This window comes from Saccoglossus kowalevskii, chromosome 22, assembly GCF_978046115.1.
Source record: "Saccoglossus kowalevskii chromosome 22, keSacKowa6.1, whole genome shotgun sequence".
Lineage (NCBI taxonomy): Eukaryota > Metazoa > Hemichordata > Enteropneusta > Harrimaniidae > Saccoglossus > Saccoglossus kowalevskii.
In genome coordinates this window covers 23725697-23739754 of record NC_140662.1, presented here as the reverse complement: position 1 = coordinate 23739754, position 14058 = coordinate 23725697, and the positions used below count along the sequence as shown (strand labels likewise).

General features: G+C 34.4%; 1 protein-coding gene across 1 annotated transcript; it reads left to right on the top strand.

Annotated features, from left to right (window-relative positions):
• Window positions 1–224: 224 nt before the first annotated feature.
• LOC102809605 (guanylate-binding protein 2-like) lies at window positions 225–9285 on the top strand. Its single transcript, XM_078011063.2, has 14 exons — window positions 225–289; window positions 3367–3642; window positions 3734–3941; window positions 4364–4550; window positions 4812–5082; window positions 5509–5807; window positions 6543–6806; window positions 7106–7231; window positions 7376–7435; window positions 7653–7884; window positions 7969–8004; window positions 8097–8135; window positions 8276–8314; window positions 8422–9285. Exons 1-14 carry the CDS (start codon window positions 280–282, stop codon window positions 8526–8528), a joined length of 2154 nt encoding a protein of 717 aa, XP_077867189.2. The 5' UTR covers window positions 225–279; the 3' UTR covers window positions 8529–9285.
• Window positions 9286–14058: the final 4773 nt, after the last annotated feature.

The following is a 14058-nucleotide window of genomic DNA, read 5'->3' as shown; positions in this document are numbered from 1 at the left end:
CACACGGGTGTGTGTTATATGTGAAAGCACGCTGCTTGATTACATAGTACCTTACAATGCAATGAACGTGTGCAATTGTGTGTATTTAGCCTAGTACAAGACAAAAACACTTTCGAGAAAGGTCCAACTATTCCCGTTTTTTATATTTATATAGCTGCACTACCCGTAAAAAGTAGTACAGTCTCACATACATTTGCACAAAAGACAGACACACCTTTGACACACTCGTCTGAAGCATTCTGTACTTACGCAGCGCACATTGAGGGAGCCTAAATCAACATGGCAACAAGTAAGTTCAACTATAACTTTCAATGGCTTTATTTAGAATATACATGGTGTAATATAAGTCACATCACACTGATATATCTGTCTGATATGTATATAATGTAATAAGGAGACGAATCGCATTTCGCCTGGACTCAGACTAGTAATACTAGTATCAGTAGTCTGAGGCCTAGATTACACGGAGGACTAAAACTATATGTATTGCGTGAGATTTCACATAATATCAATATGTCTGTGTCAGTGATATTACTATCTTTCATTATATTTACTCGTGTAATCCATAATTTAATATGGATATTAGCAGTAGTATTAACTACGTTTCATTCAAAGCGCTACGTCATTGCACGCTTGCACATATAGCAGTATTCAAGCTGTACGAAAGTGAAAGCGGATTCATAGTAATACTCAGGCAGTACACAGTACATGGAAGTCGGGCGTAGGCGATATACAATCGCAAAGGCCGGGGATTTTGTTTCGTTGGGTGGCCGGGAATGGCGGTGTGCACAATGAGGATGTCGGGTGCAGGTAACAGGGTAACATCGGGTGTAGACGATAAACGATCGTAAACCCCAGTAATTTTGTAATAAGCGGTACAGTGTGGTCGGGAGAGGCGGTGTGCACTATGGAGATGCGGGATGCACAGACTCTGGCGTGTACAAGACATGGCCGCGCGCTTTTTGAAAACGCTCAAATGTAGGACGCTTTCACCCCCGCTTTTCATACTAATAGACGGGGTCAATCTCCTTCCCACAGGTCCTTGCGCTTTAGGCAATAGTACCTCTGCCCCAGACAGCCTTCTATTTTGTGGTCAATCACTTCACTACGCACGGTCATTTTCCTGTAGCTGTTACATCTGAAAATGTGCTACAAAAAGTGGGGAAAAAACGTATGTGACATCCGAATTATTTATTATTGTTAGACTTCAGTAAAAACGTAAATACGAACCATTTAATTGCGGACTATGTTTTTCAAGGTAATGTTATTGCAGTGAAATGGCGCACGTGATACACTAAAACTGTGAAGAAAAAACGTTCTGTTATTGTATATAGTTAGGAATGAAACATTAAAGACTAATTTCACTGAAAAGAGTTTCCTAACATTTCCGTTCATCTTGTATTCTGGTGAATATTTCAATACTATTTCTGGCTTGAGCGGGTTCGATTTTGCGCGTCTAGCAGCCATAGAGAACACACGGGTACTAGTAAGTTTATAAAGTTAGTCATTTATTGTAGAAACGAATGCTTTGGAATGTTGGAAACGATTGTACTTTTCTAACGCTAGTCATGTATATTTGAATCTAATTAACTGAACATTTTATTCGGAGTCGCAGCGTGAAACGTCTTATTAAAGTGATTAAAGTAACCAAATGACTTGCGCATAACTTTGTTAACCGACAGGGTCTTGTAGTTCGAACATATTCGAATATGCAAATGAGTTCTATGCAAAGCTGCTTTGTGCAGTGATGATAAGTAACGCGCATCGAACTGTGTGGAGTTCGAGAGGGGGTATTACGCATTAAAAGTTGACCAATATGTGTTCGCCATATAGAACACGTGACCTGCAATTTTTCATCCAATGCTCGTTACCATTGTTTACGTGTATCATGCTCTGCTTCGCATTATTATGCATGTATGCCTTTTATAAAACGAGGTACACACTATGTTCAATCATTAAAAAACATAATTCACTAATCTGGGCTCAATATCGAATGTTTGCTGTGAAATGCAGAAACTAATAATCGCTGTTGTGCGGTCACTCACGATGCATTGCTGTCACTAGATGCATATCTGCCGTTCTGTGCATATTTGAAATTAGTTCGATGACGAGCGAAATAATCTTACCGGCACGAAAACAACGATATACCCTTGCAATATTGCAGCTACTGATGCGTTGTTGACAACCAACTTCCCGGGTGACTCTGATTTTGAACAATATTTGTACAGCCGGCGATAACTCAAAAAATAGGCTCGATCAAGCACAATTTTTAATATGTTCATGAAAGATTTGATTTATTTCTGTATTCATAAAAAATTCAAAACCATCACATAAAAATTACGTACTATTTTACGCTAAAATAATGATGATGTGGTTATTTGGGACTCGACCGTCAACTACGAACACCAAATAATGTTCGCGAACGAGAAGTGTGTCCGAAAATAGAACACACTTTGTCATACCCCGTCTATATTATTGTTTCGCTAAATATTTTATGGCGGAAACCAAGGAAACAAGAAATGTGCACGCGAGCGTGAAGCCCAAAACGAAATCGTTCCTTTTGGATATTTGCCAAAACGAACAAATGGCCGGTGGTGGCGCTGTTCAATACTTCTTATGCCGCTAATTCTTACGGCTCGAAGGATACGCGTTTGAAATCGAATGTGCAGTTAAATTATCCATGCACATAAACTTATGTGTACTAAACATTCGACACGAATATAACCAGTGAACTGTTGAAAGATATATATATCTTGATAACGTTTGGTGTATGGTTATTTATATGCTAAAATTTATCCACGAACAAGATTAATGAACAATTGAACTTGAATTGAACGTACGCCTGTAGACGCTTGATTTGCACAACACAGTTATACAAATATTCATAATTGGTAAAAATGCACGTTGTGTTGATAAACCTAACAGGGAATAAACCCGTAAATCAGTGTGTTAGCCGGACATACGTGTACAAGGAACAATACACGGTGTTTTGACCTATGACCGAATGTACGTGATATTCACAGTATCATAGGACAAATACTTTTTATCTGATGTATTGTTTATTTATTAACTTAATTTAATACAAATAAAAGTTAAACAATAGATTGGTTCAAAGTGACGACGGAAAGATTGTGACTATCCCATTTTCTCGTTGTGTCAATAATATACGAGAATTCACTATGTTTGCGAAGAAATAACTAATGTTACCCATTCTATTCAAAATCGAAGTGCACTTCCATATCACAAAATGTAGACTGTACCGAAATATGTTGGGACATGTGAGCAATCCTATCTCGAAGGAAACAATGATTGTGACGATTTGCTGTTGGTGATCATTGGGTTTTATTCAAATGTGTGTTGTTGTAGCCCACAGATGCATTCCTCTGTGTTACCCAGACAATTATCAATGGGACAACATAAATGGTGTTCTAATAGAGAATGGTACTACAGGCCAGAGATCAAAGATGGTGGTCTGTGACGAAGCCTTATCAATTCTACAGTCAATTAATCATCCCGTGTGTGTTGTTGCTGTAGTCGGCGATAGACGTACTGGCAAGTCGTACATTCTAAGTCAGTTACAAGAACCCAGAGCAAGTGAATGTGTTTTCGGAATCTCGTCAGCAATGAAAGCAAACACTATAGGTCAGTACGGTTTTAAAAATAATAAGTTACGATAAAAATCATGTATATTAAATCAAGACACTTCCTCAGCATTCTGTATGTTTTCTTTTAGGCATTTGGATGAATTCTAAACCATTCATCAAAACACTTCACGATGGAACACAGGTGGCAATGATTTTGCTAGATACCGAAGGACTCGGATCTATTGAGACTATGGGGGAGTATGATCATCACATTCTCACATTAGTGGTTTTGTTGTCATCTGTGTTGATATACAACGGCAGTGGTCTTGTCAAAGCGGATGACCTTAGAAAGCTAAGGTATTTGGTAACATGTTATTATATCATATTTATCAGCATTATATGTATAACAATAATTGGCACACGAATTGTAAACATGTACAAGGCTCTTCACCTAGCCACTTATGAATTGAATATTCTTCTCGTGTGTCGAGTTTTGTATATTTAACATTTGTTTAATGAATAATTTAGTTTTTTTGTTTGCAGTCCTAAAAACACATTTTTTTTTGCACAAATGAAAAAAGGAAAAGGGGAAAGAAAACCTCACATCATTGTATTTTTGAGTGGGCCAGCCAAGTTTCCACATACAAAAAACACATACTTTCACTAAATCCTTTAAACTTATGGTCATCCACTCATTGTAATTATTGTTGAGCGAGGGCGCTATTCACCAATGAAAAGAAACTTTTAAAGAATTAAACAGATCCCTCGTAATATGACAGGTGTGTTGCCGATCTGGCTACCCGAATACAAGTGCGTACAAATGAGTCAGAAAGTGGGAGCTCTGTCGAATTCTACAAATTCTTCCCAAACTTTCATTGGTTATTACGAGACGTGCTTCTAATTCCAACTATTACAAGAAATGGAGTCGAAGAGGAAGTGGAAATTAAAGATTATATTCTAGAAGAGGTATATGCATTGTGGTATTAATTTTATTATTATCATATGCTTAACTGTACCTTAACTGTCCTCGTTTGAACATTCTGGTTTCCAAACATTGACTTATTTATAGGGCTCTCCAGATACCAAATTTACCTCACTTGTAATGTACTGATGAATATATTTTAACACCTCTAAACACAAAAACGAGATGCATGTATCTATTGGAAAATGTACATGTTGAGCAGGTAATATTTTCTCATCAAAACTTAGATCCTGATTCTTTTTTAGATTTTCAAACGTGAAACAACTACCAGTGCTGAATCTCGCCGCCATGCTGGAATTGGGAATGCTATCCTCAGATTTTTCCCTACATTCAATGCATATTCACTACCACTTCCTTCACTCAATCCACAAGTTGTAAAAAATATAGAAGACCCTAAATTCCAGGATCAAATCAACCCAATTTTTCTGGAGAAGGTCAACGATTTCATTGGTAGTCTTCATGGTTATTTGAAACCAAAAAAAGCTTGGCCTAAAGCAGGACATGTGACCGGGAAACGTAGGTATCATAGCGAGAGGAATATGCTGTTTGTTTGATGGTTATTGCTCTTTCATGTGATTGAATTAAACCGATTATTTGCGCATCTGTAATATTATTCAATATTTTGAAAAGTGATTTTACAATGCTGACCCAAACTGAAAATCTTTTTTTCATAATAATGACTTACAACATATGTAAATAAAACTGAAGACACATACCCTAATTGAAGATCACTGATAACCAAGCTTATAATGTAAGGAAAGACGAAACTCATCAACAAAGATTATGTAGTTAAATATCGCTAAAACCCTTCAATATGGCTGTGCTAGTTAACATTTAACAGCAGCATATTAACAGTAAATAGTGCTGAGATAAAAATCTAAACCCCATAAAATAACGACCCTTACAACATTTTTAGAACCATTGCGTTATTTTTTGCTTCAGAGTTATCTGAATTGGTGAAAGTATATACCGCTATGCTTGCAAAACCTGGCGCTATACCAAATGTGCAATCCGCCTGGGATCAAATCCTAACAGCGCAGCTAGAAGCAAGTTTGAACAAAGCAACCCAGCTCTATGAAACGAATATGGATATATTTGTTTGTGAAAATATACCCTGTGAAGAAGTATTCATCATGGAAAAACATGGCGTCTGGTTTGACCAGGCTTCTAAAATGTTTTATGAAGAAGTAAACACTATAAATGATGCAGATCTTGTGAGCAAATATTACAGGAAATTTCAGGTAGCTTTACAACTATACAAATAATGTTAATATCTGTTGACACATGTATCATTGGGACCAAGGCTTTGAATTCATTTATGTAGTATTATAGACTCCTATATTGCCAATGTCTGCTATTTAGTGTACGTACAACTATATAGAACACTACAAAAGGCATTTCGTGTTATGTCAATATTTACACGTTTCGAATGACAATTCAGTGACAATTTTGTTCAGTGTCACATTAACAAAATTGCAGCAAATAAAGGTGTAGTGTTTGGTTTCCTATACGTTGTTAAATGTAGTGGAAGCGTACACACTGATTTGTATTACTAGTATTTGGACCAAAACATATACCTAAATGGAGCAAGCATCGAGTTTGCGACATTTAAAACAAAATCCCGTCAACGGCATTGGTTTTGAATTACATAAAACAATATTAGAAACATGTAAATGCAAAAAGATATGATATAAAACCTATATAAGGTGAAGTTTTGTTAACTGTTAATGAACATCTAGTTATAATTTGGGGCATGCTTGTGCAAAGGTAGGCGTATTTTTTAAAATATGGACATGTTTATTTTTACGAACGCCTGAACAGGAAGTATTGAGTGCCGTTAGACACGAAGTCCCTCGCTTGAAATGCTTCGCATTTCCCATCAAGCACCTTCGGCGTTTGGATGTCTATGATCCACAATTACACTAGGCCCGATGACTATCGACCTTTTAACTATTATATTATATTATAATTCACAGAACCATGTAGCTCAATATGGTGGGCATCAGAATTTGGTAGTTGGCGGACTGCTCTTCAAATATGTAGATGAAAACAAGCGTAAGTCTGAAATATTGTGTAAAGAGATTGTTGCTCAGCTTAAAACTGAAAATCTACCCCAATTGACACCGGACAGATATAACTCTTTTCAGCAAGTTGAAGAGGCTATTGCAGTCATTGCTGAATTATATGAAACAAATGCTAGGGGTCCAATGGCGACGCAGATAAAGAAGGAGTTATTTGAGGTACGCATTATGAAATATAATTTATAAAAGTTAATAATAACCACTTGAATTATATGTTAGAAAGTGTATAGTGTGATATTTAGACGTTATAAGCAGTAGAAAATAGAAAACCGCTACATCACAATTGCTAAGAAATGCGAATTGCTCTTGCAATATAATTGCTCTTTTAATAGTACGAATTTCGTATAGTTAATTGTCGTATAGTATATTTATATATAACTCTATTTTTCATGAAATACATCACTACTATAAATTCACCGATATTATGCTTACCTTAATTTTTTTAACTTTATTTTCAGGCCTGTGAAGAGTTTTATTTTGATAACATTAGGTGGTTAAGACAATTGCCAGGTTTTAAAACACCGGAAATGACCCAGAATAGAAAACGGCAGTATGAGGCATTTCAGATTGCATTAGTTGAAAAGGTAAACGTGAATAACTGAATGAATGAATGAATGAATGAAGAACTGACCAACTAACCCAACTAAAGCACAGTGAAATTGGAATCAATCATTACCTCTTCATTCACTCACTCACTTATTTTGTATATTTACTGGAATTCAAAATAGGAACGTGCACTAGAAACAGAAAAAATAATATTACAGAAGCAAGAAGAAATAGAGAAAGCTGTAAGTTGAAACCATATATTGCTTGTTGTGCAGTGAATATTTTGATTTGTCTACCGATATACTCCTGTAATTATTGTTCCGGTGATTATAATAAATAAATTCACCCTATAACTATTGCATATTTTTGAATGTTAATATATTGCATGTCATAAATCAATGGATTTTCACCAACCATTTAACATAATATATTTAATAACTCTTTGAAAATAATTAACAGAGACAGTTGTACGAGTCTGCAAAAGACAGGGAGATTGGACATTTACACAACGAACTGAGAAATATGAAAACCGACCTTGATGAGCAGGCCGAAAACTTTAAAAAGGCTAAAGAGGAAAACGAAAGACAGGAAATCGCACTTCGTGAAAGAGAACTAAGACGAGAAGAAGAAGCCCTGCGTAGAACAGAGGAAGAAAGCAGTAACAAGTTGGATGCAATATTAAAGAATCAAAGTTCGTAAATGTTACTTCCTATTTATCATATTTAGTGTTTTAAGAAAAACGTATATCATACGTATTTTGTATTTTATCTTTCAGTTGACTTGCAAAATGAGGTGTTGCAGTTGAAACGAGGTACGTATTTCACAGACTGAATATATTGTGGAATTTGTATAATTTTTTAAATACATGATATGTACATCATATTTCTTTTTGTTTTTCTTCAGATAATGCGAGGATGGAAGAACAACACATGAAAAAAATAGGTGTGTAATGTGACCATATATGCAAATAACCATTATATTTTCTCCATTTCGAAAGTGTGATAAATGTGTTTAAAAGCTCATTTTTGTTTCATATACTAAAAAACAATACAAGATTATTGTTTTAATCTTATTTATTTCAGAAAGTCTTTCAGTCAGTCGTGCTGAGAAAGAAGAAATGGGTAAATGAGCTTTAGTGTTAATACTTTGCTACTTTTGGTTTGAATTGATTACACTACGTTGCTTACTCAGTATTTGTATTACTTTGTGTTATGTTTTTATATTGCAGAGGCGAGATACAAAAGATCTAGTGGATTTGAATACTTCGCTCACGCTGTCGCAGGTGGGGTAGTCCGTGTTGTTAATACAGTAAAGGAAAAGTGCCTTATCAGTTAAAGGGTTACAAATATTTCTGGTACACATACATTTCTAATACATACATACAAATGACTAATTTTAAATCATTTAATTAAGAAATTCGTGATCGTAAAAGACATTAAGTAACTTTACATTACAATAGAAATGTAGGAATAACCAATGTTCATTTCAAATGCCCAGGTATAATCCGTGAAGGAAAGCAGTGTTCACTACATAGAAATAATTATAGTACTTTTTTCTGGCACACCATCATTCGTCAGACAACGATATAATTCATTCCATGTCCCTGCTTCTTTCACAGTACACATATTCGTGTATTAAATCAAGTTTTATGAAAACTATTATTAAACATGTTCTTGCCACCTGCCACGGTACGTGGAAGAAACATGACACATACTTCGAGGTTACATATGTTTCTTTAAATGAATACAATTCGATTTTAAATTAATATTTAAATGTTAAAAATTATATCGTTTCTGTTCCATTTGTATTTAAAAAAAAAGATTAAATACAATTAATCACAAATGTAATCTGATAAGATGCTGTGGTTTTCTTCGCAAATCAATTAGTCAAGAGACTAACCGATTTGAAAAAAAGCATTATCCCTAATACTTTGTTAAATTGCGACTATCAATCGTCGTTTTTATGACCTAAATCATAAAGTATTATCGACGTGTGACGCCATAGCTTCACTTTTCTTTGTATCAATTGATTTTAAATCTATGTTTGTCGGTGTTTTTGTTTTATGTGCCTAATAAACGTTGTTTATACTTTACTGGTCGTATCTGCTTCAATACTGTCATCAAACTCGTTTTGAATTCCCTTTCATTGAACACCTCATCCCGTAATTACAATCCATATTCGTCTTTTTGCTTCGATTGTCATTACAATTTCAATGTCCTTCATGCTTGAAAGCCTATTGTTATTGTAACGTTTATTATTATTCCGCCCCACTTTTCGAACAAACCATTCTACGTGTTCCATCTCTACAAAGTGACTTTTTGAGATTTTTGATTATTCACGTTGTTCGACCGCCAACTTGGATTTGATAAAATCCACTTAATTACACCATTTTTTGAGGGTCTAAGATTTTCCAATTTGTTTGGTGTAGCATCTAATGAGTACGTGAAGAAAGATTAGCAAATAACTTTAGCGGTCATGTTATATTGTCCGCCATTTGTGATTTTCGAAAAACATTCTTGCATATTCTAGTTCTCAACTTCTTTTTCAATTGGTTAGATGTTTGACACGCATTTCCCTTCACAATGACTTTTTCAGATTTTCCAGTAACCCTGTAGTTTGGTCGCCATCTTGGATTATATGATTTACAGAAATTGGTCAATACTTCTGTTCGTCCAATCGGCGTGCAATTTGGCTGATGTCATCTACTCCACAAGTATATTATTGTTTTGCATGCAATTATCAAAATTGATATTGAAGAATTCCAAAACAGTCATTTTATTGGCCTGTAAACACACTACCTAAATCTCATCTTTCTTTTCACAAAACCCAGCCGTTCTTGGGAAGAAGATTTTTGAAAGTTTTATTACATTTTTGTTCGTATTGTACAACGCATAATAGTAAATGGTGAGGGCTGCACTGTTTACTGAATGGACAATACATAATATATTAAATTAGGTATTTACGAATAAAAATTTGTGTTTTTAATTTAACAAATAATAGCATGTGCAAGAGATATTATAAATACAACAGCTGACCATATTATGCCATTTTACCTTATTATATTATTGAAAAGCCACATGGTAAAACTATGCGTCTTGAAGCATGCAAACCCAAATAAGTATTCAGTAAAGAGAAATAAAACGTATATGTAAACCACGGAGCCATATCACTTTAATGAGGATTGAACTTTGTTTTATGGAAAGATGTTAATACTACTTTTCTAAAACAAGATAATACTCGTTATAATCAGATAATATAAGATAGTATAAGTAAATGGAAACAAATTAAAAATTACCTTATTATAACGAAGTAGTATCTCGTGATAATGAGTTAGTTTATTATTTGTCGGGAGTGAAGAAAGTACAGGTACGCTCCTTGGTATTTCTATAACAATCCTACATCTGGTTTGAATTGAGTAAAAAGCTCGCAATGCCCTCGTAACAGTAGATCAAATTATTAAATATTATTTACAAATCTGCATATTGAAACAAAATGTAATTAAATGTGTCTAGAATATTCCAATGACCTCAGTGACTAATATTATTTAAAATAGTTGATCGATAAATATCGACTAAATTATTGAAAGTTGGCCACCAAATTTTGTCAATATTGTTAGAAAAGTAAATAATACCCCAGTTTCGTACAGCGTGGAATGGCTAAATACAAAACCCACTGCCCTAAAATGTTTATCGGGATTGTTTGAAGGTTGTCACCAACAACTGTTGTCACCAAGGTCTAGTTAAAAAAATATACTCTGTACATTATTATATGACTCTTTCATTTTAAATATCATTGATATGGATACATGTATTTACACGTGTAAAGTTTTCGTAAAACCACTGCCAAGGTATGCTTTTGTCGTCACATATCGTATGAATAACCAACATGTGGTTATATGAATAAGCTAATTCACAGGATTGGCTAAAAGATTTGGAATTATTAGATTAGTAGAATTAGACGAAACAAAATGTTTCAACTAAACAAATTCGCCACATTTTAAACAATATTCTGTCACCGAACATTCAATGACGTCTACAAAAACAATCAAAATCTGTTATCACTCGGGATTTGCATGAACATGTGATAAAAGTAGATATCACGGCAACGTATAGATGTGTTGCAATCATTACAGACCAGTGAACTTCTGAACTTTAAATTTGTTACGGCGTATCAAGTGGTTATTTGAACATGGTATAGATGTCAGGTCTAATTTTGAATGACTCAATTGCAGAAGTTCCGTTCACATTTCTATCAAGTAAATTAATTATAACCATGGTAATCTGAACTTGATGTTACCAAGTAGGTTAATTTCCTACAGCTTTTACATAACTCTAGATGAAAGATATTTTAAAGGCAACCATACAACACCGGAATGTGGTACCATATCGATGTGAAGCCTCTCAAGAAGTAAATATTTGGCTGTTGATTGAAAAACATCTAATTATGCGACATCCAATCGATCATTTTGGTCAGTATAGCGTACACAAATATTGAGACAGTATTTGGTATATCATTATTGGACACAATTGTAGTCCAATTAACTTATCTAATCGAACATTATCTTCAGCAAACATGTTTTATCATTTGTTTTATGTAACTGGTGCAATATTCGATCTTGTCGTGAATATATCAAAACGACCGCATTATATACTAAAGTCTAAAACAATTCAGTTCATAATTATAATCATATAAGACTATACGGACACGTACAAAGTATTTACCATTTTCGATCTCGTAATACATAATCTGTCGACATCATATGCCTCTATAAATACACAACGGGAAAAATGTTCGAATTTAAAAAAGACACATTGTTTATCATGTCCCATACTCTTTACTCTCTTTCTCTTATCAGCTATCATTATCATTTGATTGCTCACGGCTATTGAAATCATCTACAGGCAGGGGTGATAGTATCTTGGCTTCTTGGCAGCTTCACGTGCACCCACACTACAACACACACTCGGTAAACAACAAGCAATTATGGTGCAATATGATATATTATTCGATATATTAGGGTCTCATATACCACAATATTTGCTAGGATATGGACAAAAATATATCATACACAGAAAAACCTGCCGACTGTCAATATAACACACAACTGACGTTAAATTATGTACTCAAGGTACAACAGGCCAGACATTAACCATATGTTTATAATGAATAACAAATCATCTTTGACCAGGCGAGAGAATATCAAGGTGGCCGTTAGGAAATGTTTAATTATCTCAAATTAACAGCACCGATTATAGAGGGCGCACTTGTTATGCGTTGAGGGCGTATGCTCAAGAAACTGATCAGATGCAATGATCAATGCCCATGTAAGACTGGCATGAACTGTGAACAATTGCAACTCCTCAAAATAATTGTGTACATTTGAGGAAAGTGTTATAGCGCCCTCAAATGGACGAATTATCAGTTACTTTGTTTATTGGTCCCAGGTGCAATTCTGTTAATTTAAATCAGTTCAGCCAGCCAGGCATACTATTCGTAGCAGAACTAAAACTCATCGTCAATGTAATTTATTGGACTTTACAGTTTACCAAGATCTGATAAAGTCAGTATTAACAACGTGTGCTGCATAAATTATATTAGTCTGCACACAATTACGGATTACATATAACAGAACTATTACATGAAATATTCAATTAGGGAAAATGTTATTCATGTCAAAAATAAAGTTGCAGACTAAAAGTATAGTTAGTAATTTAGGGTGAATAAAAGGTTGGTCTAGTTTCACCTGAAATTAGAAGTATTAAATTACTTTTCCAAAATAGTAATATATGGCCAGAAATTAAACAGGATAAGCTAATAATTATTTCCTTAGTACAGAGATATAGTAGTATGGTCAAAAAGCAAGATTACAGGCAGTCAACCATCTTTGATCCGATTTTGTGAAACTAATTGTCATCGACATGTATCATAACATATTTAATTCGAAAAGGAAAAAAAACAAGTCAACAATACATTTTGAAAAAAAAGATGGCTGTCAGTTGGTCATTTTGGATTCGAACACTAAACAAATCATCAAGGTATCTCAACATAAACAATGTTTGTATCAAAAAACAAAAAACTACAAATCCTGTCAAAGAAACAACATTTTTTTAAAGAAGGATACCAGTCATCTTTGGTCTTTTTATTGAACAAACTGATATGAAAATGTTTTCCTATATTTATAATGTATGTGCCAAACATTAATGAAACCAGTCGGCTATCTTTAATCCGATTGTAAAACAAATTTTCGTGAACCTGTAATCTAAAACGTACAATGCGTGTACCAAAAAGCATAAAAATACAATGTTATGTTCGAAAACGAATAAAGATATTTAAAAAGAAGGTAAATTATTGGGTAAACAATTTACAAATTAAAAATTGAACTAAATAATTGTGAGCTATATCATTAATAATGAATATTTTTATGAGTTATACAACATTTTGGTTCACGCCCTGCCTAAACCATCGTCGCGACACGGCGAGCAACACCGGCATTATCAGTGTTTGGCACGGTGTGTTGATGTTGGCGAAGCAGAGCTGGATGCCCTTGAAAATGCGAGAAATGAGAAATGTCACAGCAAACAAAATGGGGAGTGCGAGTGTTGCTAGGTAAGTAATTTTCTACTTTTTGGGCATTTCTTGATTTCAAATAGTAAAAATCCATGAATTTTGGATCACCGACAAACCCAAGACGATCGACGACGGGGTCGTGTATTTGTTAAATCAGGTCAAATAATAAAAAAAATGCCTCTAAATAAATCATAATCCTTACTATTTTGTATTTTTCTTTTACAGAATGGTTTGATTACAAAAAATATTCATTAGAGTTTGAGTTGTTGCCAGTTGAAATGCTTCCCTGCTATGAGAG

Bases quoted from the DNA above. Each gene is read 5' to 3' on its own strand.
- LOC102809605 (XM_078011063.2), top strand. The intron at 3,942-4,363 runs GTATTTGGTAAC...GTAATATGACAG, and splicing joins GATGACCTTAGAAAGCTAAG to GTGTGTTGCCGATCTGGCTA. The intron at 7,885-7,968 runs GTTCGTAAATGT...TTTATCTTTCAG, and splicing joins TGCAATATTAAAGAATCAAA to TTGACTTGCAAAATGAGGTG.